At 43.0% G+C, this 23,454-nt stretch overlaps 1 protein-coding gene and 1 long non-coding RNA gene across 2 annotated transcripts in view; one reads left to right on the top strand and one right to left on the bottom strand.

The window, feature by feature from the left end:
* The window catches only part of Ly96 (lymphocyte antigen 96), a 31,230-nt gene that overhangs the window by 2,478 nt on the left and 5,298 nt on the right, over positions 1–23,454 (top strand). Inside the window, exons 2-3 of the mRNA XM_005392077.2 lie at positions 12,395–12,484; positions 17,415–17,543. Of these exons, the coding sequence (XP_005392134.1) occupies positions 12,395–12,484; positions 17,415–17,543 (219 nt within the window). The remainder of the gene's footprint in view (positions 1–12,394; positions 12,485–17,414; positions 17,544–23,454) is intronic.
* On the bottom strand, positions 12,880–15,729 carry LOC106149375. Its single transcript, XR_001235522.1, has 3 exons — positions 15,641–15,729; positions 14,571–14,657; positions 12,880–13,533 (listed from the first exon to the last, which is right to left on the bottom strand). It is a non-coding gene; the product is annotated as an uncharacterized LOC106149375 (long non-coding RNA).

The following is a 23,454-nucleotide window of genomic DNA, read 5'->3' as shown; positions in this document are numbered from 1 at the left end:
GAGAGAGAGAGAGAGAGAGAGAGAGAGAGAGAGAGAGAGAGAGAGAGAAAGAGAGAGAGAGAGGGAGGGAGGGAGGAAGAGAAGAAAAGAGAGGAACGGGAGGAAGGAGGGGAGGGGAAGAGAAGAGGGAGAGGGAGAGAGAGGAGACAGGACTCCGACTGGGTGGGGCCCCCCATACATGCGCATGTTAACTCAGACGTCCTGCTCAGGCGTCCATCTCAAAGTGCAGTCCCTCTCCGAAGTAGCGGAGGACAGAGTGTTAACATGAATGAGCGGGGTTGGGTGTTTCAGCATATAATCTCCCTCGCTCCCCGTGCACGGGTCTGGGCATCTGGTGTATCCTCCGCCCCAGGCGTGTCAGCCTTCCGACTGTGTGTCTGCTTTTCTTCATGGGCCTTCCAGTTGTGTGCCTGCTGTCCTTGACCTGAAATAGCCACATCCATCCTGGTTTCTTGCTAATCCTTTGAGGTCTATCCAAAGTCCAGTCTGCCCTATAGGTTCCAGCCCAGTCACCTGAGTGAAATTCAGTTTCAGGACTTTCCTGAACAGACGTCAGGCGTAATCATTTTGCTAGGGAGAACTGAGAAAGCAGAGGTTATGTAAGGAGTAGCCTGCTCTCAAGGAAAGTCTGACATCTATTTCACTTATGCTTAGTGGGAGGGATAACTACACCTCCCCACAAGTCATTCATTTGTTCTACAAACTCACTATGGCCCTTGAAAAGTCTAGTGCTACATTTCTTCTTTTTTTGTCCTTTTGAGGCAGGGTCTCGCTATGCAGTTCAGGCTGGTCTTGAGTTCACTTTGTAGCCCAGCCTGGTCTCGAACTCTCAACAATCTTCCTCTCTCAGCCTCCCAAGCGCTGGGATTACAGGGATGCACCACTATGCCTGGCTCTTGCCACTGAGAAATCTAATAGCCACCTGGATTAGAAATCACACCTTTCTAAAACTCCTTGCTGGGCATGTTGTTGCACACTTGTAATCCCAGCACTTGAGAGGCCGAGGCAGGAGGATTGCTTCAAGTCCGAGGCCAGCCTGGGCTGCATAGCAAAACCCTGTCTCAACCCGCCCCCCACCCCCCCCCCCCGCCAAAAAAAAGCAAGCCTCTTTCTTTCTAAACCCTTTCCATTTCACCATCCATTTAATTCCTTGGGCCCCAAACTAGGGATCTCCTTAATTCTCTTTCCCCCTCATCTACCACATCCAACTTACTGTATCACTCAGTTCTAGTTTTTTCTCCATAATATTTTTGATATCCATTTTTCTGTGTGATAGCATTGAACCCAGGGCCTTTCACATGCAAGGCAAGTGCTCCACTACTGAGCTGCATCCCCAGCTCTGGCTCCAACTGGTTCTTGTCGTCCTTTGTTGCCACTTGTGCTACCTTCATCTCCCCTCTGGCCTATGAAAACTTCTTCAACTGTCCTCTTGCTCCTTCAGTTCCTGCCTCTGTACAGTTTGTTCCAGAGAGATCTTTTAAAAAATATAAATAAGATAGCCTGGTGTGGTGGTGCACACCTGTAATCCCAGCACTCGGGAGGCTGAGGCAGGAGGATCGTTGCAGGTTTGGGACCAGCCTGGGCTACAAAGTGAGCTCCAGGCCAGCTTGAACTACAGAGTGAGAACTTGTCATAAAAAGACAAAAAAAAAAAAAAAAAAAAGTTAGACATAGGGACTCTCCCTGTTTCATTTGTCCAGTGGCTTTTCCTTGCAATTAGAGTGAAATTTCAACTCTACACAGAGGCCTCCAAGACTCCTAAGCTGGTCCCCACCTGCTGGTCTGAGTCCTGTGATTTCCCCCATCCCTATTTTTCATTCCCACTCCCTGCCTTTTCTGGGTTATTGTTGCATGCGTTCTAATCAACACAACACGCAGAAGTACCCTTTTAACCGTGTGAAAGTGTACTTTCATTTTTTAAAAAATTTTTTTGTCTTTTTGAGACAAGGTCTCGCTATGCAGTTCAGGCTGGCCTTGAGCTCACTTTGTAGCCCAGGCTGTTCTCAAACTCGCAATGATCCTCCTGCCTCAGCCTCCTGAGTGCTGGGATTACAGGCGTGCACACCATGCCTGGCTAAAGAGTACTTTCAATGGCATTAAGGACAGTCACAATGCTGTGCAACCGCCACCATTATCCATTTCCAGAACTTTTTCCGAACAACCTCTACCCACTCAGCAATAAATCTGTGTGTTAGTCTATTTTCTCTTGCCATAACGGAATGCCTGGGCCTGGGTAATTTTTAAAGAATAAAGGTTTATTTAGCTCACAGTGCTGGCAGCTGAAAGTTCAAGACGGAGCAGGTGCATCTATTTGGCCTCTGTCGAGGGCCCGTACTGCTCCGTGTGCAGAAAAGCCTGGAGCACAGCCGGCGTGTGCTGAGATCAAATATGAGGGAAAAACTTGCTTTTCAACAACGTGCTCTCCCAGCAGCCAAACCAAGTCCCCCAGAGCAGGGACTCACTCTTGCCGCGCGACAGTAATCTTTCCAGACACCACCTACGCGGCCCTACCTCCCAGGGCTACTGCACGGAGGAATAAAGCCTTGGCATAGCTTTGGTGGGGATAAGCCATACTCAGATCATGGCAGTTTCTCTCTTCCCACTGCCAGTAACCGCTGCTCTAGTTTCCCTCACCATGAGTTTGCCTGTATAGAAGATGTCATGGGGCTGGGGGTTTAGCTCAGCGGCACAGCGTCTGCCTGGCAAGTGCAAGGTTGTAAGTTTGATTCCCGGTACCGGAACAAAAACCAAACAAACAAAAGATGTCATGTCATCTTAATGTATCCTTACTCCTGAGTCCTTTTTTTTTTTTTTTTTTGTCTTCATGTGACAGGGTCTCACTATGCAGTTCAGACTGGCCTTGAGCTCACTTTGAAGCCCAGGCTGGCCTCGAACTTGCAATGATCCTCCTGCCTCAGCCTCCTGAGTGCTGGGATTACAGGTGTCCCCCACCACACCCAGCCTGAGTCCTTTTGATTAAAATGCTGTCCCCTGTTGTCCAAAGGGTCGGCTCCTTTCTGTCACATACTGCATAATGGAGTTGAAGCTCCCTGTCAACTTCACGTCTGGTCCTCCACCCCGCCGCCTGCTCACTCTTGTTGTTGCAGCACTGGGGATTGAAACCAGGGCTTCGTGCCTGGTAGGCAAGTGCTCTACCACCAAGCTACAGACCCTCTTAAACAATTATGTATTTTAATTTTGAAACAAGGTTGCCCAGGCTGGCCTTAAACTTGCAATCCTGCTTCAGGCTCCTGAGTGGCTAGGAGGACAGGCACACACCACTGCACCTGCTGACAAGCTCATCTGTCCAGTTATCCTGTAGGATTTTCTGACTGGGACGTGTGTCACTCACGTGTAGGGCCTGTGACTGTTTTGCTCAGTTTTGTTCTTTTAATACCTAGAACAATTATTTTATATGTATGTGTCTTGGTTACTTTCCTCTCATTGCTGGGACAAAATACCTGACGCCCAAAATTAAGGAAGGAAAGGTTTATTTCGCTTACAGTTTGTGGAGGTTTCAGTCCATACTTGGCTGGTTCCGAGGCAGAGTGGCACATGGCAGAGGGCTACAGCTCATGGCGGCAGAACACAGCAAAGCAACAATCACTAAAAGGGAGGAATGGCGGCAAGCAGCCTCTTCCTCTCCCTTACATATGCAAACTATCCACCCCAGGGCGGGTGTAGCTCTCACACCCATAGTCAATCAAACTCTAAAAGCCTGCCCCATGGCCACATGAGGCTTTGGGGGGACACCCATACACAAACCATAACAGTGTGGATCTTCTTTTCCCAGAAAACCACAGGCTTCCTGATGTACATCCTGTCATATACACAGTCACACACATGCACACACACACACACATGCCACTCTTTTTGCTGATATTGCTATTTTGTGGTACTGGGGATTGAATCCAAGGCTCCATGCATGCTAGGCAAGTGCTCTACCGGTGAGCTAGGCCTCCAGCCCAAGTCTTACATATTTTTTTTTTTTGACTTTTTGAGACAGGGTCTCACTATGTAGTTCAGGCTGGCCTTGAGCTCACTTTGTAGCACAGGCTAGTCTTGAACTCACAACAATTCTCCTGCCTCAGCCTCCCGAGTGCTGGGATTACAAGTGTGCACTACCATGCCTGGCCCAAGTCTTACATATTTTTTTTAATCTGCCACCCTCTATCTCGTACTCTGATGTCTGGTCAGACACTGAGAAGCCATAGGGCTTTCTAAATATTTGTCTAATTGGGTTGGATGGTTGTGGTCATTATAATCAGACCAACTTCAAACATGTGGAAGCCTTAATGGGAATTCTTTTTTATTTATTTATTTATTTAAAAGAGTAAAGGAAGGATAACATAGTAATAGAGGAATTTACCAAATTACAAAGTGGTAGGACATTATCAATGGTTGTTATTTTACCTATTGGTATCTTCAAGGTAGTTTCTCAGGAAAACAAATAGACAAATAATAGTGAGTTACAGACAAAAATGGTAGGAAATTATCAATGGTTGTTGTACTGTACTTTGGTTTCTTCAAAGTGGTTTCTAGGGAAAACAATAGAGCTATACATGAGTGATCAACTAAATAATCATTGACTATTCTCAATGGTCGTTGTTGAAAACATATAGTAATAAGCATACATCCATTTATGATACAGCATAGGAACAATAGAAACATTACAGAGTTATGGACAGATTGGTAGGAAATTATCAGTGGCTGCTGTAATACATGGTGGTATCTTCAAAGTGGTTTCTCAGGAAAACAAAGATATGCAAGGAAGATCTAACAAGTAGTTACAGCCTAAGTGTTATGAAAAATAGCTGATGACTTCATCACCAGTGACTCCTTTCACTGAGGTGTGATGGCTGGAAGGAAGACCAGGATTGAAAAGAAGGACCGAGAGACTAGCACCAGTGTCCAACAATAGGCTGTTTACTTTTTCCTCTATAGTCATGATTACATGGGGCTCCTCCTGGAAGGTAATGGTCTGGCCAGAGGGAGAAGGCAGAGTATGCCCTGGGCCTCTTCATTCCTGTTGGACCAGCTTTCTAAATATTTGTCTAATTGGAGGGGTCTGAGCTCTGGGGCCTCCATTTCAGAGGGCAGTCTGACCTCTAGTGGTCACCTTTACAGTCAGGGCATGGCCCAGGGGGCTTCTTAGGGCAGTTCCTCTTGAGGTGGCCTGGCTTTTGACAGTGGTAGTAGATAAATGTAGTCAACGAGTTCTTCTTGGGGCCCCGAGAATCAGACTTAGGGTCTGTTTCTCTTAGTGCTGCAGCAAAGGCAGCTGTTTTTTCTTGGTCCATTTGTTTTCTCTCCTTGGCCTCCTCCTCATGGCTATAAAATACTGAGGAGGCAATTCTTACTAACATCTCAATGGGAAATCTTGGTATGGCTTGCAGCATAGCTCTGGGGACTTAGTATGTTAATACTTTCCATTGGTTCTCACCTTCTGTGTTAGTTGTGGTCTGTTTGCTTTGGTGATTTTCTACAAGCAAATGGCTGATAAAGAAGATGTACATTATAGTGGGCACACTATGATAGTACCTGCATTTCAATACCATAAGAAATCTTTTCTTCCTAATAACTTTTTTTTTTTTTTTTTTGGTCTTTTTGAGACAGGGTCTCCTTGTGCAGTGCAAGCTCACTTTGTAGCCTAGGCTGGCCTTGAACTTGCAATGATCCTCCTGTCTCAGCCTCCTGAATGCTGAGATTACAGGCCTGTACTACCATGCCCGGCCCTAATGTCCTTTGGAAATATAGATTAAAAAAGAAGAAAATAGCTGGGCATGATGGTGTATGCCTGTAATCCTACCCTCGGGAGGATAAGGCAAGAGGATCAAAGTTTGGTCCTAGTCTGGGCAACTTAGTAGTTGAGAGAGACCCCATCTTTAAAAAAAGTCTGGGGTGCATGCAGATCAGTGCAAAGGCCCTGGGTTCAGTTCTCTTCTCAGTATCAGGAGAAAAAGAAGAAAGAAAGAAAGAAAGAAAGAAAGAAAGAAAGAAAGAAAGAAAGAAAGAAAAGAAAGAAAGAGAGAAAGAAAGAAAGAATCATAGTGTATGTATTGTTGGCAACCAGCTTTTAAAAAGCTTGGTAGAAAGAAAAACTTAGAGACCATACACATCTATGTCATTAAATATTCTACAAATTCCCTTATTTTTCTTTTGGTGGTGCTTGATTCCAGGGTCTCATGCACACCAAGCACACATTCCACCACTGAATGACATGCCATCCCTAAAAAGTTCTTTTTTTTTGGTACTGGGAGATGAACTCAGGACCTTGCACTTGCCAGGCAGGCACTTATGTCACTGAGCTATATCCCCAGCCCTTTTATTTATTTATTTTTTTGTGGAGGGATAGGGTTTATTTTTCTTAGGTTGTTCTCAAAGCCCTGGGCTCAAATGAGCCTTCTACTTCAGCCCCTTGAGTAATGCTACTGCCCCAGATTCAAATTCACTTGTTTTTCTTTTTTTATTTTTTTCCTGTTTTTGTTTTGTTTTGTTTTTTGAGACAGGGTCTCTCTCTGACAATCAGGCTGGCCTAGAACTCATTATGTAGCTCAGGCTTGAACCCATGCTGATCCTCCTGCTTCAACCTCCCAAGTGCTGGACTTACAGGCATGTGCCATTGCCCCTGGCTTTTTTTTTTTTTTCTGTTTTTTTTTTTTTTTTTGAGATATGGTCTCACCCTAATTCAAGCTGGTTTTGAACTCATTATGTAGTTCAGACTGGTCTTGAACCCATGGCAATCCTCCTGCTTCAGCCTCCTAAGTGTTGGGATTACAAGTGTGTGCCACCATGCTCAGCTTCAAATTCATTTTTAATGACTGAATAGTACTTCTATTAATAGGTGTACAGTAATATATTTATCCAATAACTTCTGACTTTTCCTTAATCAAACCATGCAGGAATACACATCTCTTGTGTACATGTTTATGAATGTTCATAACTAGGTAAAATGCTTATACATATATCTCACTCTATGATAATTTCATGGGAGAAAAGCTCAATTCATAGAATGACAAATGTTAACATTAATTGCAATTAAATTGCCCACCTTGGGGAAAATTCAAACAAGATCAGTGTAGTCTGTCTCTTGTCCTCAGTGATTTCCCTGATTTTGTTTACTGCCCTAGTGAAGCTCTCTTCTAGGAAGCTTTCTTTGTTAACTTATTGACACATTCATCCACTCACTGAGAGTTTCTGTCTTTTTGCTGCAGTATTTGATTTTATTTACTTTGTAAATAAAATTTGTCAAATTTGTTTTCAAATAAATCAACTTTGTTTTGTTGATTTTTCCTATCGATTTTCTATTTCATTTATTGCTGCTCTAATATTTATTTATTTCAACTATTTTGATTTATTTTGTTTTCATTTTCTTGTTCCTTCAAGTGCAAAGCTAGGTTGTTTATATGAGATTTCTCTGTTCTCTTTATTTTCCTTTGGTGCTGGGGGTTGAACCCAGGGTCTTGAATAAGCTAAGTGTGCGTTCTACCGCTAAGCTGTAAACCCTGCCCTCTGCCTTTAAACATAGGTACTCGGCACTCTCAGCTTCCTTTTTGTGCTCACTGCGGCGCGTGTGTTGCTCTTCGTAAGTTTTGGTACTTTTTATTCGTCTTGAGTGCTCTCTGCCTTTCATCTCTTCTTTCGTCCGACGGTTGCTCGGAGAGTGCTGTGTGATTTCCATGCGTTTGAGAATTCTCCAGTTGCTGTTGTTTCTACTTTCATTCACTTGTGGTCATAAAAATAGTTGGTGTCACTTTAGCTTTTTCAAATTTGTTAGGACTTATTTTGTCATCTAAAATGTGACCCATTCTGGGGTAAGATCTGTGCTTAATTTAGGAGAATGTATGTTCTGTTGCTAAGGGGGGAAATGTGATATATATATATTCCAGTTAGTCTATTGCATTATTCAATTCTTGTTTCTTTATTGATCCTCTGTCTATATGTTCTGTCCATTATGGTAAGTAGTGTATTGAAGTAACTCAGTATTTATATTGCTGTCTTCTTTTTCCTTTTAGTTTTGTCAACATTTGCTTTATATATTTAAATGTTCTGATATTTCATACTGATATTAAGTGGTCTGATATATATGCAGTCAACCTGTTTGTTTATCTTAAATTCAGGTTCTTGCTCTTCACTTTCGCAGCTAAGCCAATTTATGCACTTACAGTGTCCTTAAGGAATTTGTGTGTGATCAGCCTGGAAGAGAAGAAAAAACATAAACCGAAGGAGCACTGCTTTGGATAGCCATGGGTACTGATGATGGTGTCCTGGAGTTTCAGTTTTCTTGAAAGCATAATTTATTTTTAAAAATTAATTTATTATTATTATTAGTTATTTTATGTACGTGGTGCTGGGGATCGAACCCAGGGCCTTGTGCATGCAAGGCAAGAGCTCTACCACTGAGCTCCAGCCCCAGCCCCAAAAGCATAATTTCTTTAGTTAGGACTTTTCCTGCCTCCTGTCTGCCTACCTTCCTTCTTCTATCCAAGTGCATCCTCTGCTCCCGGTCTTCAGTTCCTCCTTCAGAGTGGGTGCAGAAGGACCAAGGGTCTCTCTTCTTATAACAGCTCCAGGCTGCGGAAGGTGCCGATCCTGCTTGACCAGGGATCAAACGTCTCACCTTGACTGATCTGAAGGAGATGAAGGAAGATGAGCTTTATTGTTTAATGAACCATCATCTTTTGATACTATAGGAAAGAGGACAAGAACATTAGCAAGTCACTGACTTAAGCTTTACCTTATAACCACATTGAACAAGCAGGGACCAGAAATTAAAGTATAATACTGTTGAATAGAAGAAACTGTAGAAGTCTGACAGAATTACTACTTGACATAAATCTTTTATCTTATTGTTTTTTCAGTGTTTATTTTTATTAGTACAAGTGTTCAGTACATAATGATTACACTGCTTATGGGGAGTTGGTATATGTACCCAGCACATCTTAATTCTGTTTTTATTCCCCTCCCTTTCCAGTCTCCTTCCTGTCATAGAATCTCTCTGGTGAATTTTTCAGTTTAGTTATTATGTTCTTCAGTTTTGTGGTTCTTGTGTGGTACTTTTCCATATTTTCTTTCACTTGTTGAAATTCCCACTTTGTTCTGCATTGTTCTCTTAGCTTCAGCGGACATCTTTATGAGAATTATTTTTAATTCTTCATCAGATGAATCATATGACTCATTTCTTTGGGGTTAGTTATTCACACTTGTCTCAGGTCCCGTGTTTGGAACATCTTTGCCTGGTTTTCGTTTTCTTTGACTTTTTGTGTTGGTGTCTGCATGTTAGAAAAACCAGGCACTGTCAGTCTTCCTGAGCTGGGCTTACATAGGAGAAGGCCTTCACGAAGCTCTTTCTCAGAGATTCCGGGGCCCCTCCTCTCTCTCTCTCTCTCTCTCTCTTTCTCTCTCCCCTTAGAGGAGCATGCAGTTGCAGCTTTCCTCTGCTCACTCTGCGTTGAGCCGGGAGTTATAGCGTGAATCAGCCCAGGCAGCTGTCTCTTTCTACCCGGGTGGGTAGACTATGCCAGATCCATCAGAACTCCAGGACGAGAGAGACAGACACTGGTTTTGCGGGGAGCTGCAGAGAAGTCTGAGTGCTGGATTCATGGATCAGCGCTTTCCCTCCTTTAGGGGAAATTGACAGCTGGGATTATTTTTCATCTGTCACTCTATGATGAGCAGAAGGGAAGATCAGTCATGTCTTCCATCCCATCCCACGGGCTTCACTCTCCCCTATTAGCGGGACTGTAGCAGATGGATCTATCACAGCTCCAAGACAGGCAAGCCGGAATCCAGTCCTCTGGGGAGCACTCTCGGAAGAGCTGGACACTGGTCATGCAAACCAGTTTTTTCCCACCTCCATGTGAAGCTGGGTGCTAGGTTGCCTCCTCTTAGTTGTATGGTGCTCTACTCAGGTAAGGAACCCCGGAGGGAGGGCGTCCTAAGACTCCACAGTGCTTTTTTTTGGTCTTTTTGAGATGGGGTCTTGCTGTGCAGTTCAGGCTGGCCTTCAGCTCACTCTGTAGCCCAGGCTGGCCTCGAACTCACAATGATCCTCCTGCCTCAGCCTCCCGAGTGCTGGGATTATAGGTGTGCGCCACCATGCCCAGATTTCCATAGTGTTTTTTTACAATTTTATTTTAAAAGGAAAAAAATTCAAAACATGATAATAGGAGAGTAACAGCGGTTAATACATTGCGTATTGTTATCTTTAAATTAGCTATGCAGAGTACAAGGTATAGGCATTTAATTTTCCAAACAATATTAGCACAAACCTTTCTTTTTAATGAACTAAGAGAAATTAGTAGTGTAACTATTGTAACTAACTTCTCTCTCTCTCTTTTTTCTTTTCTCTTCCTGCTTTCCTCCTTTCCCCCACCCCAGTTTCTCTTTCCTTTTGAACGGTTTGTTCCCATTTCACATTATCTATTGTACATTTTGGGTCATATTTATCATTCAGCCTCTCACACTAGGGAGACAATACAATGTTTACATATGTGGGTCTGATGTATTTCACTTGTGAGTATGGTCTCGGGTTGCATCCATTTACCTATAAAAGTCTCTAGTTTATCCTTCTTTATGGCTGAGTAGTACTCCATTGTATAAAACAACTACATCTTTTTTATCCATTTCTTTTCTTTTCTTTTTTTTTTTTTTTGGTCTTTTTTTTTGAGACAAGGTCTAACTCTGCAGTTCAGGCTGGCCTTGAGATCCCTTTGTAACCCAGGTTGGTCTAGAGCTTGCAACAATCCTCTTGCCTCAGCCTCCCAAGTTCTGGGATTACAGGCATGTGCCACCATGCCCGGCTATCCATTTCTTGGCTGATGGACATTTGGGTTGTTTCCAATATTTAGCTATTACAAATAGGGCTGCTATAAACATGGGTTTATTAAAAAACTTTTGCACAGCAAGAGAAAACACCAGCAGAGTGAAGAGACAACCTACAATTGGGAAAAAAATGTTTTCCAGCTGTTCCTCAGACAAAGGACTACTATCGAGAACAAATAAGGAACTAAAAAAGTCAGGCCTCCCAAATTTAAAGTCCCAAACCAAAAATGGATATATATGCATACATATATTTATGTGGTATGATGTTTTTAATTCTTCTGGGAAGATATCTAGAAGGGGAATAGCTGGGTCAAATTAGAGCTCTGATCCTAGTTTTTTCAGGAATCTCCACACTGATTTCCACAGTGACTGCACCAGCCTACACTCCCAACAACAGTGGAGAAGGGTTCCTTTTCCCCCACAGCCCCTCCAGTGCTTGCTATTGGTTGGTTTCACAATAGCCGTTCTTTCTGGGGTGAGATGGAATCTCAGCGTTGTTTTAATTGGCATCTCTTGAATAACCAGTGATGCTGAACATTTTTTCATATATTTATTTGCCATTTCTACTTCTTCATCTGAGAAGTGTGTATTCACCTCAGATGCCGTTTTTCGATTGGGTCTTTAAGTTTGGGAGGTCTGATTTTAGTTGAGCTCCTTGCATGTTCTCGATAGTAATCCTTTGTCCGAGGAACAGCTGGGAAACATTTTCTCCCACACTGTGGGTCGTCTCTTCACTCTGTTGGTGGCTTCTGTAGCTGTGCAAAAGTTTTTAATAAGGCGAGATCCCAGCTGTTGGTTCTTCGTGACAGTTCCTGTGTGATCAGGACTTTACTCCTAAGGTCTTTACATACACCCGTGTCTTCAAGAGTTTTATCTATTCTATCTTCCAGCAGATTTAATGTTTCTGTCTTAATATTTAGATCTTCGAGCCATTTCAATTTCAATTTAGTGCATGGTGAAAGATACGGGTCCAATTTTAATCTTTGGCATGTGCAAAGCCAGTTTTTCCAGCACCATTTATTAAAGAGGCTATCTTTCTTCCAGTGAAGGTGTTTGGCTCCTTTGTCAAAGATAAGTGACTGAGTGTGTTTGTAGCTGTGTCTGCATCTTCTGATCTGTTCCACTGATCTTTAGGTCTGTTTTTTTGCTAGTACCATGCTGTTTTTATCATAGTAGCTTTGTAGTATAATTTCAAGTCAGGAATTGTGATGCCTCCTGCCTTTGCTTTGTTGCCCAGGATTGCTTTTGCTATTCTAGGCCTCTTGTGATTCCACCACAGTGGCTTTAGTGGGTCTGATTTTGCATTTTCCTGGGTGAAAGGACCTTTCAATTAGGGCCTAATTTTCACAAATGAAATTTGACCATGAATAGTTGAGTTTATAGAGGTAAATCTAGAACCTCCTGCTCTACCATGTTGGTGATGTTACTCCTCTGAAGAGACATTTATAACCACTCCTAGTTGTTCTATTTATATAACTTTAAAAGTAATCTTTTGGGTCTAGTATTCAGAGTACTATACTTATTTGAAGTGATTTATAACAATTTATTCATGTTGTCTTTATTTCCTTTAGGTAACAAGGAAGTCCCTATTTCAATTAATGTTACACCCTGTTTAACATTGAAGGGATCATCTGGAACTCTGAATATTTTCTTCATACCAAGTAAGTACAATTCTTTTTTCTGCCAGGCATGGTGGCGCATGCCTATAATCCCTGCACTTGGGAGGCTGAGGCAGGAGGATCATTGCAAGTTTGAGGCCAGCCTCGGCTACAAAGTGAGCTCAAGGCCAGCCTGAACTGCATAGTGAGACCCTGTGTCAAAAAGCCAAAAATAAACAAATAAATAAATAAATAAATAAATAAAATTCTTGCTTCTGTAGATCAATTTAAGGGTTCAAGAAATAAAAAAAATAGCCGGCTCACGCCTGTAATCCCAGCACTTGGAAGGCTGAGGCAGGAGAATCATAGTGAGTTCGAGGCCAGCCTGGGCTACAAAGTGAGCTCAAGGTCAGTCTGAACTGCACAGCGAGTTCCTTCTCAAAAAGACAAATAAATAAATAAATAAATAAATAAAAAAGAAAAGAAATACAAAAAATAAATAATTGTGTTCCAAATTTAATTATTCTCTATTGTTGCTATGCAACAAATTACCACAGTGTTAGTGGTTTAACACAAAACACACTTATTACCCATAGTCTTTCCAGGTTGGTAGTCTGGGTATAGTTTATTTGTGCCAGCTGCAGGGCTTCCAGTAAGGTTACAGTCAAGATGTTGACCCGGACTGGACTCTGAAGGCTCGGGAGGAATTTACTTTTAAGTTTGTGTGGTTTTCAACAGTGTTCAGCTCCCAGATACTGTCTGTGGGCCATCCTTGGTTCTTACCACATGGGCCTGTGCAGCATGGCTTCATCACAGCCGGGAGGCAGGACATCAGGTAGCAGGATGGAAGTAGCCTAACCGTGGAAGTGACACTCTGTCACCTCTACTGTAGGAGGAAGTCACTAGGTCTGTTCACACCCTTGAGGAGGGGATTACACAACGACATGTGTGTAGGATTGGAAATCTCCTGAGATTTCCAGCAATCTCACATGTACCTCCTTTGTATTCAGCTGTATCCAACCATTAGTATTCAGCCGGTTAATAATATTTGTTTTTCACCAGTCAAAGATCTGTGTGTGATCCAGCCAGATCTTTTTTCTCTTAAAGATGACCTGTTTAGAAAAAAACATTGTGATGAAGGGATTTAAAAAGGCAATGTGTTTTGTGACTGTGTTTTATCTTATTTTTATTCTATATGATTCCTTATTGTCAGCATAGTAGAAATTAGTGGAAGTGGTGGTGCTTTTAGTGTCTATACAAACACCAAACCTTCATCCTCTCCTACTTGTCAGCGTTCTTTGTTGATTTTCTTATAAGTTCTGGGCTCTCGGGAAACTAATTCTAACCTTTATCATCATCATCACCATCTACATCTTAGATCTGGAGCTTGTTTTATACTTTATAAAGTACTTTTATATAAATGAACTTAAAGAAACATTTGCCCCTTCATTCCTGACTTTAGTTCTCCAGCTTATAAAAAGAAAAAGTAGCCGAGAACTAGAGAATAATGAACAATAAACTTGGGTTTTTTTTTCTGAATCTAATTGTTCGACTAGTATTTTGATACTTTATCTTTGTGTTGATTTATTCATTAAAGAATACTTGGGGGGGGGGCGCTGGGGATTTAGCTCAGCGGCAAAAGCGCCTGCCTGGCAAGCGTAAGGTTGTGAGTACGGTTCCCAGTACCGGAGAAAAACCAAAAAAAAAAAAAAAAAAAAGAATACTTGGGGCTGTGGGTGTACCTGGGTATTAAAGTGCTTTCCTGATGTGCTGAAAGCCCTGGGTATAACACCTTGCACTGAAAAAAAGTAGTAAAGTCTTAGCGTATTTCAAGTATTGTGATAGGCACTGTGAACTCATTGGTAAGATATTCTCTTTGCCTGTAAGAATCTGTCAGTGCAGTAGGAGAGATGGATCTGCAGATAACGTGGTGTAAATAAAATGACAGCAGTTGGGCATAAACGGTAGTTTAGAGAGAAGCATGATCAAGTCCGTTTGCTTCACCTTCTTCACCAAAAGTAAAAGAAACAACCCAAAGTTTCGACAAGCTAAGGCCCTGTCATTTCCTTTTTCCCAGCTTCTGTTTTCTGAGCTAGTTGGTATGCTTGTCATAAGTGAAGAGTTACACAGCAAATGATGAATTGCTTACCTTCAGGTGAATCCCTTGTCCTCACAGGAAGCAGGTGATACTCTTCCAGGCCCAAACAGTAAAACTATATGGCACACTTAGCAGTCTCTGAAAGACAGATCCCAAGAAGTGACCAGATAGGCTAGATTTTTATTGGGCCAAATGCTTGTAAACTAAAGGAAAGAGGAAGTCAGAGGAGACATAGTATTCAGGTTGGATTGCAGTTCTGATAACTTTGAAAAGTGAAAGGGGGGGGGTAAGTGACGCTTGCTTTTAGTTTCAGCTATTCAGGAGGCTGAGGCAAGAGGACTGCTTGAGCCCAGGGGTTTGAGATTAGTCTGGGCAACACAGCAAGACCCTATCTCCAAGGAATGGTAGCATTCTGTATATCTAAAATGTACCAATAAAAAAAAGACCACACCCCCGAAAATTCCTGGCCAGCTGGATGGTGAGGGGACACATGCCTGTCATCCCAGTCTCTGGAAGGCTGGATAAGAAGGACCGCAAGTTCACCTCCAGCCAAAGTAGCTGAGAAACGACCCTGCCTCCGAATAAAAAATAAATGAGGGACTGGGGATGTGGCTCAGCCTGAAGGCCTGGAGTTCAATTCTTAGTACTCAAAAAACGAGACAAAACGAAATGAAACAAATAATAAGAAGAAAAAAAGAAAAAAAAAAAGAAAGAGAGAAAAGAGAAAGAGTGAAAGGGGAAAAGGAGAATTAGGCAGGGTAATCTTCAGACCAAGACGCAGTGTTCTCAGCTATGTCAACGGCGAGCCCCAAGCGAAGACTGCTTTACACGAGAGTCCTGGGGACGTGTGGGAGTGTGGCCGGGGCTGAGGGCTGGACCTCAGGGTATGGCGCCTGCAGGCTGTCGGCCAACTGCCCTCCTCACCACCGCTTCTTCTGAGGAGAGGTCTGAGTGACACACCGCAAAATACTTCAACCCTTTACTAAATATGGCATAAAACAAATCATTGTAAAGTTAACACTTTGCAGTTGAGACCTGCGCTTTCCTGGAATTTACTATAATGTCAGTATAAAGTGTGGGCCTCACATTCATAGAAATCAGCCTTCCTCTTATGGCCTTACTTCTGCTTAAATTCTTACAACAGCTGTATCGCGAGCCCCGCTCAAGGTCGTTTCTGGAAGTTCCTAGAGCCGTCCTAGGTGAGCTCAAGAGTCGTCTCCTTGTTATCGCGTGAGGACCACCGCGTTCTCCTCTCTTCAGCGTCCACCGGGGCGTCCTGCTAAGCTACGAAAGGGTTGCTCAAGGCTACGGTTGTTCATTGCCTAACAGGACCACAGGATGTCCGGGGTCAAGAGCTTCTCAAGATAGAAGCCACTGAGATGTCAAAGCAGGACTTCACTCCTTCGATCTTCGGAGATCAGAATTGTGCTGGGCTCCGCGAAGAAACGGAAGAAGTTCCTTTGCTCAGCACTGTGATGAGGCGGTGCAGCGGTTCTGCTCTGCGTGTGTTGCCTCCCAAGATCCGTGGTGAGGACAGCTCCTGCACTTCCACACGCAGCCTTGCTCTTGGACAGGTGCAGGCCCAAGCCCAGGGAGTGGGCCCTGGGACCACTGTTAGACACGAGCCCCATGATGGTCTTCTCTCCACCCTACCCTGGAAACAGGCGCAGAGACACGTGAGGATGTTTGATGGAACATCGGACGCCGAGTTCTGAGGGCCAAGAGGGAGGCTGGTAAGATTTGCCCCCAGCAGGGGGATTCCAGTGCCAATTCATGATGACATGAGGAAGCCAGTTCCGGATCTGCGGTGTGAGGTAATGAAGCAACTGTTGAGCAGAGATGTTGAAAGAGTACTTGGATAAGTACCGTTCTCAGGAGAAAGGTCGGAACTGAAGATCTAAAGATGACGATTTCCAGAGTATTCCCTTACGTGATGCTGAACGTCAGGGAAAGCTTGCGGAGTGAAAACTGAGGAGACCCGGAGATGCGCCTTAGACAGAAGATACGGTGACACACGCTGCGGGGAAGTCAGAGGGGCTGGAGCGCAACTAGAAGGATGCGGTGGCACCTGCCTCCCGGAGTAGAAAGCAAGCTGGCAGTTCTGTAAGCACAGCTCAGTCTGGGAAAGACGGGAGCGTTGTCTTCGGACCTTGACTGAAAGATTCATGGTGACCTTATTAGGAAAACATTTTCAATGGGACAGTGGTTACAACAATTGCTTTCATTTTAAAAAGGTTGTATTTATTTTCTCAGTTTGTGCCAATTGAATAACTTGGAAGAACTGAAGAAAGCATATGACCTACTGGAATTTTCCATGTTACCTGACAATAGGGAGATCATGAAGATATTTAAAACACCCATATATTTAATTTGTAATTGAAAGATCCAGTCTTCAAATATTTTATCAAGACCTCTAAAAAGTTGGCATAAATCAGGCAAGGTGGCGCATGCCTATAATCCCAGCACTCAGGAGGCTGAGGCAGGGGGATCGCTGTGGGTTCAAGGTCAGCTTGGGCTACCTAGTGAGACCCTGCCTCAAAAAAAAAGTTGACATGAGTTGATTATCCGTACTTCTTTTTTCTCCTTTGGATTTTCCAGCAGAACTAACACTGAAAATTTTGTTTGATAGTTTTCTCCATCAGGTTATGACGTTTACTCTATTTTTAGGCATAAAAATGTTACTGTGGAACATTCTCTTTGGCTGCAAAGATGCCCACCTTAAGCTGCAGCTTTCTCATCTACAGAACAAGAACAATAGCATCCACCTCCTGGAGAGCTGTGAGGACTGAAATGAAGACGTAGGAAAAGCACAGGGTGCATATGAAGGGTTCACAGATGTTAATCTTTATAGGAGGATCTCTCAGTTGGGGGCTAACGCAGTGTTTCCTTTCTCAGGAAGGGACTTAAGGAAGTTGTACTTCAACCTGTACATATCTTTCAACTCCATGACTCTGCCAGAACGCAAAGAAGTCATTTGCAGTGGATACGACGACACGTATTCTTTCTGCCGGGCGCTGAAAGGAGGTAAGCATTCTGTTCATATTACTCAGAGAGGGGAAAATAATTCTTTATGAGAATGTTATAAAATTAAATACATTGAAAATACGAAGTCCCTTTCCTGATTATAGTTCTTCATTTCCAGCTAACGTTTTACTCTTACCAGCTTAAATGTTTTAAGGGCTGGGGATGCAGCTCAGCAGTGCAGCACCTGCCTGGCAAGTGTGAGGCCCTGAGTTAGATTCCTGGTACCAAAAAATGAAAATAGTTAAACATTTTACAGCTATGTTCCTTTTTATTTAAAAATTTTTTTTGGTGTTTTGAGATGGGGTCTCGCTATGTATTTCAGGCTGGCCTTAAATTCAAGGCAATCCCCCTGCTTCAGCCTCCCAAGAGCTGGGCTTACCACCACACCCAGAGACACTTGTTCCTGAATTGTGATTACGATGACAATTTACGAGTGTGTTTGAAGGAATGTTAAAATGTTTACTTTGTCCAGATGAATATTTTATATTGACTCTTGATTAAGGACGACTTTTTCTTTCTTTTGTTATGGGTGCCTTTTTCTAAACATTATTTTGCAAGGAACTCACTCAATTTTTCATGCAGAACTGGTTTCTTTAATACCCTCTCTTTATTTCTACTCTGAAATTATTCACAGAATCATAGAATTCAGAGTTTAGAAGCTTAAAAGTCATTTAATACAAACCTCTAAGTTTGTTCTTAATAATTTAAAAACTAATATTTAAATACTTTGAAAGGTTGTATATAAATATTACATTGTCACATTTCTAAAAATTGAAAATATAGACAGTAGAAAGACATAGAGTTATATTTCTAAAATCATTTTGGAGTATTTTTCTTCTTTTTTGAGACAGGGTCTCATGAGCCTTTAACTCACTGTGTAGCCCAAGGTGGCCTCTAACTCATGGCAATCATCCTGCCTCAGCCTCCTGAGTGCAGGGATTATAGGTGTGTGCCACAATAGTGCTTTTTTTTTTTTTTTTTCTTTTAATGTCTTTTTGAGACAGGGTCTCACTAAACAGTTCAGGCTGGCCTTGATCTCACTTTGTACCCCAGGCTGGTCTTGAACTCACAATGATCCTCCTGCCTCAGCTTCCTGAGTGCTGGGATTACAGGTGTGCGCCACCATGTGGGGCCTGGCTGGTGTTTTCTTCTTGTGTTTTTTTAAGAGTTAGTTTTAAATAGATTTAGCTATACGTACTATGTTTTTATTTTCTTCCTAAAAATTAATTTATTTGACTCTGAATAGATTTTCCATGTGGTTCAGAAATCAAGGTGTGTACCTTACACTATAAGACATCCCCTGAGTGAGTGTGCCTTTCATTATGGTGTATTTATAATATTATGATAAATATATTTCTATTTGTAATTGTTTTTACATCTTAGATTTGAATATTTTCATGCTTGCAAGAAAAAGTTATGGATAACTCCCAAGGAGATTTTTGGGAGAATTTATATTCTGTTTTTTTTTTTTTTGTTGTTGTTGTTATCAGGAATCAAACCTTATGCTCACCAGGCAGGTGCTTGTGCCACTGAGCTATATCCCTGGTCCCTCAAGAAGATTTTTGGGATTAAGCAATTTTTTAAGATATATTTGTGTTCTTGTTTGCATAATGCCAAAATGCTTTTTTACAGCTTTGTACCTATTTATATATGGTACAACAAGCAATATATAATAGTTTAATTTCTCTCTTGTTAGCATTTAGCATTATAAATTTATAATTTATGTAAGAGGACCAGGGTTCAATACTTGCTACTACAAAACAAAGGAAAACTTTCATGTAATTGTTTTATTAACTTTTAAAAGTCATTGGGCTGGGCATGTAGCTCGGTGGTAGGGTGCTTGTGTAGCGTGCATGAGGCCCTGTGTTTGATCCCCAGCTCTGCAAAACTAAATAAAATAAAATAAAATAAAAATTAAATTATGATTGCAGTTTGTTTTCCCATATAACTATTCACTATTAACTTGTGCTCTACCTTGTTTAAAATAGAATATTAGGTAGTTTATATGCATACATTTAATTAGCGATCGAAGAAAATTACAATTGGGGAAAAATGGGAAATAAATCCTGGCATGGTGGTGCGTGCTTGTAATCCCAGGACTCAGGCACACCGAAGCAAGCAGACTACAAGTTCAAGTTTCATCCGGGCAACTTAGTGAGACCCTGTCTCAAAACACAAAACAAACAAACAAACTCATATACATACGTGAATGACATGGGCTGGGGGTTACAGCTCAGAATGCTCCTGAGTTTGATCATCCAAATTGGGGTTAGGAGGCAGGGGAAGGGAAATAAAGGTAGAGAGTTAATGGAAGGAGAGAAATATAATGTACAAATTCACAGCAGAAAAGTTTATACTCTGCTGCTAGCGGGCAGACCGAGTTTTCTGATGCATGTCCTGCCTGCCTTCCCCCTACGTTTCTGACCTGTGTGGCTCCCACTGAGACAGATACAAGCTAGGCAGCAGGCGTTGTGTCTGAGTCTGGACTCAGTTGTTCAAAGGCCTAAGTTTGTGTCTCAGTGTTCCCCTGTCCCTGGGAATGTATTTAACTTCTCTCATCCCATTTTTCTCCTCTGTAAAATGGGGACAACGAAACTGGTTTTCAGGATTAAATTTGAATCTATGTAAACAAACAGCTTGGCACAGTGCTGGGGTAAGAATTCTTTTGTTCCTGATTTTCAAGTTCTGTTATTTATACAGTTGAGGAAAGTGATTCCTGCGGTCAGTCAGTCAGTCAGTAACGTGTCCAAGGTCGTTTGGAAGAGTAGTGATATCACAGCCTCTGACTCATAACACGTGGCTCTTCCACTGTGCCCTGCTTCCTGTTCAAAAAACAAAATCTCCTGCCAGTGATTTTCAAAAAAATTGTTCATTTCTCTCGTATAATTGTTTTACAAAATCTCTGTGGGATTGCGTTTTCATTTCAAAGTTTCACTTCATTCGAGAGCTAAGGTGTGTCACGGTCAACCCTAGCTTGCCTGTTTCTTCTCCCTGCCCTTTCTTCTAGCAAATATTTGCTGAACTTGATTTGGGCAAGTCATGCTTTAGGTTCTGCCCTGTAGCTCGCCCTGCCTGACTTCCTTCTAGGCTTTGTCACTGTGGACAGAGGCGTGAAGCTAACTCCCCATCCAAAGATGGACGGTAGGGCCTTCTTCCTCAGAAAGTCACTCTCTAGAAAAGACAGTCATGGAAACAAAATCTATAATAGAATGTAATAAATACTGATGAAATTTTAGGTTATTAGTCTTTTTTTTTGGTACCAGGAATCAAACTCCGGACCTTGCGCTTGGCAAGCAGGTACTTGTGCCGCTGAGCTAAATCCCTGGCCCTTTTTTCTTTTTTGAGACAGGATCTGGGTATATAGTCCAGACTGGCCTTGAGCTCAAGAACCTCCTGCCTCATCCTCCTGAATACTGGTATTACAGGCATGTGCGACCATGTCTGGCAGCTCTTAGTTTTAATTCTATGGTTATTCACCGTCATAGGATAACTCAGATAAGTCTTCATAAGGCATTTGATTAGTCTTGGATCTGAGGACATCAGAGTCAGGGGAAGAGCATGCCCTGGTGAAGAGGCAGTGTATGCAAACACATCTAGCCACAAGAGTGTGGCTATTTAAAGGTTTGTTTTTTTTTAAGCTGGAACAGAATGTGCTTTGGGGAATTGCTGGAAATGAGCCTAACGAAGAGGATAGGGTGAACATGTAAGTCGTGCACGAAACACTGGCTGGTATTCGGCAGTAAGTGGGCAGAGATAGCCCGCCGACACTTCCATTCTTTAAGGGTAGCGGGTTGGCTGGGGCAGGAGACCTGGGTGGAGGAGGCAGAGCCGGGAGCTTGTGTGAGGGACGCTGAGGGCTGGACAAAGATGGCCTCCCAAGGAGCCGGGAGGAGGAGGAGGAGGAGGCGAAATTGGGAAGCCGAATGGGGAGGACGTACTGACTGCTTTATGTGTCAGACAAAGACTGAGCCCAATCAAGAGCCACGTGAGGGCTGGTGACCGGACATCTGAGAGCACCACTGTTTGAGATGATGTGTTAGCACACGCGTGCAGTGCATAATGATTCCATTCCTCACGTACATGGACATAGCACATCTTAATTCCTTTCTCGTCCTCCTCCCCTCCCACCTCTCCCCTCTCCCTCCACCTCTCGGTCCCCAAAAGGCGCAGATTTTAAAGAGAAAGATTACCAATTCCGGTTTGGGCATGTTGAGCTCAAGGCAATTTGGGAGCACTCAAACAAACATGTCCATCTGGCAGCCGAGTATGCGGGCCAAGAGCTCAGGACATTCCGATTTAAGAAGCACTGACGTATCAAGAGACCCTTGAAGCCTGAGACTCAAATTTGTAAATGCCATACATAGCTATTTTCAAAATAACTCTCCTTTCTGTTGTTGTTACAAAAGTCACACATCTTTAGAATATGATATTTAGAAAATATGGCCAAGCAAAAATAAAATAAAAACTACCCATAATCTTACCACTTGTTATACACATACCCCGTTTTACCTTTCAAAAACACGCTATGATCATAGTCTGGAAATTCTTAATGCTTTTTTGAGTGTGTGTCCGTAAGTGAAGTCTGGTGGGGCGGTGGGTGCATACTCGCCTTTCCTGCTCCGTGGTTCTTGGGCCCCTGTCACTCACTCCCCCTGCACACACAGGGTCCTGCCTGGCACCGTCCTCCGCATTCCCACCCTCTGGCCCTGGGGGGCCTTGGGTACAGGGAGGGTCAGGATCAGGTGTGGCTGCCCTGAAGTGTCGGGGTGGGGCAGAATGCTGGCAGTGGGTGACTAGGTGGGGATGTTCCTCCTCCTCCCCGGATAGATAGTGCACGGGGTTTTGCAGAGAGGTCCCAGTACCTTAGAGGGTCACCCATGCGGCAGATGGGAGAAGGGGAAGATGCCTGCTTTGCCTTTGCTTCGCTCACCGGGGAAGGAGGGGTCTGGCTGCTTGTGGGTGGGAGACCCTATCAGGCAAGGGTTCTTTCAGGCTGTTTTGTGTGGGAGGGACCTTCTCTTTCTCCTTCCCAACTTTTTGAGTCTGGCTTGTGGTAGTTTCTTCCGGTCAGTTCCAGGCACCCCCAGGGATGCGCCGTGAAATACAGATTGTGCCCTTCCAGTGATTCTGCCTCGGAGTGAAATGCTTTGCCGTTTGTGTTTAAAACTGGCAGTGTGGGATAAAAAGATGGTGATGAAGTAGTGAAACCGGACAAACTGAAAGACGGAGAAGATGGACAAGATTGGCATTATAGTAATAGTATGTAAATTATAAAATTAATATAATATCAGTAACGTAATACAATATCATTATGGATGAGATACCAAGGGAGAGAAGTCTAGGAAGGAGAAAGAACAGCACAAAGCAAGAGAAAAATAACTTCGGAGCTGGGCGCGTAGGTCAGTGGTAGAGCACACGCTCGGCGTGTGCGTGGTTAGCATGTGGAAGGCCCTCGGTTCAATGGCTCAGTCCTCATCGCCAAAAATGAACCCAACCAAACATCCCTCCCCACACCCCAAGCATTTAACAACTTTAATGCTGCACCCTAGGCATTTCCCTGAGCACTTGGCATGTATTAACCTCCAGGGCCCTCATACTAATACTGGGAATACTATTACTCCTAAGTGAGGGTAAGCGTTATCACCCCTTACCTCTTTACCAAAGTGAAGGGAAGTTAAGTGACTGCCCAAGGTCACACTCCAAGTTAGTAGAGGACATAAGATTCAAACGCAAGCAGTTCTGGCTCCACAGCCACCACCCTTTCTAAAGTATCTTTGGCATAGAATGCTATACCACCTTTGTCCTTGCGATATCTTTCCCATTGCATATCATATTTGGACTGGTTTATTTCTATGTGATATCTCTCCCATTGCATATCATATTTGGACTGGTTTATTTCTATGTGATATCT

Source organism: Chinchilla lanigera, unplaced genomic scaffold (genome assembly GCF_000276665.1).
Source record: "Chinchilla lanigera isolate Chin_1 unplaced genomic scaffold, ChiLan1.0 scaffold00043, whole genome shotgun sequence".
Lineage (NCBI taxonomy): Eukaryota > Metazoa > Chordata > Mammalia > Rodentia > Chinchillidae > Chinchilla > Chinchilla lanigera.
This window is presented reverse-complemented; position numbering and strand designations above follow the sequence as displayed.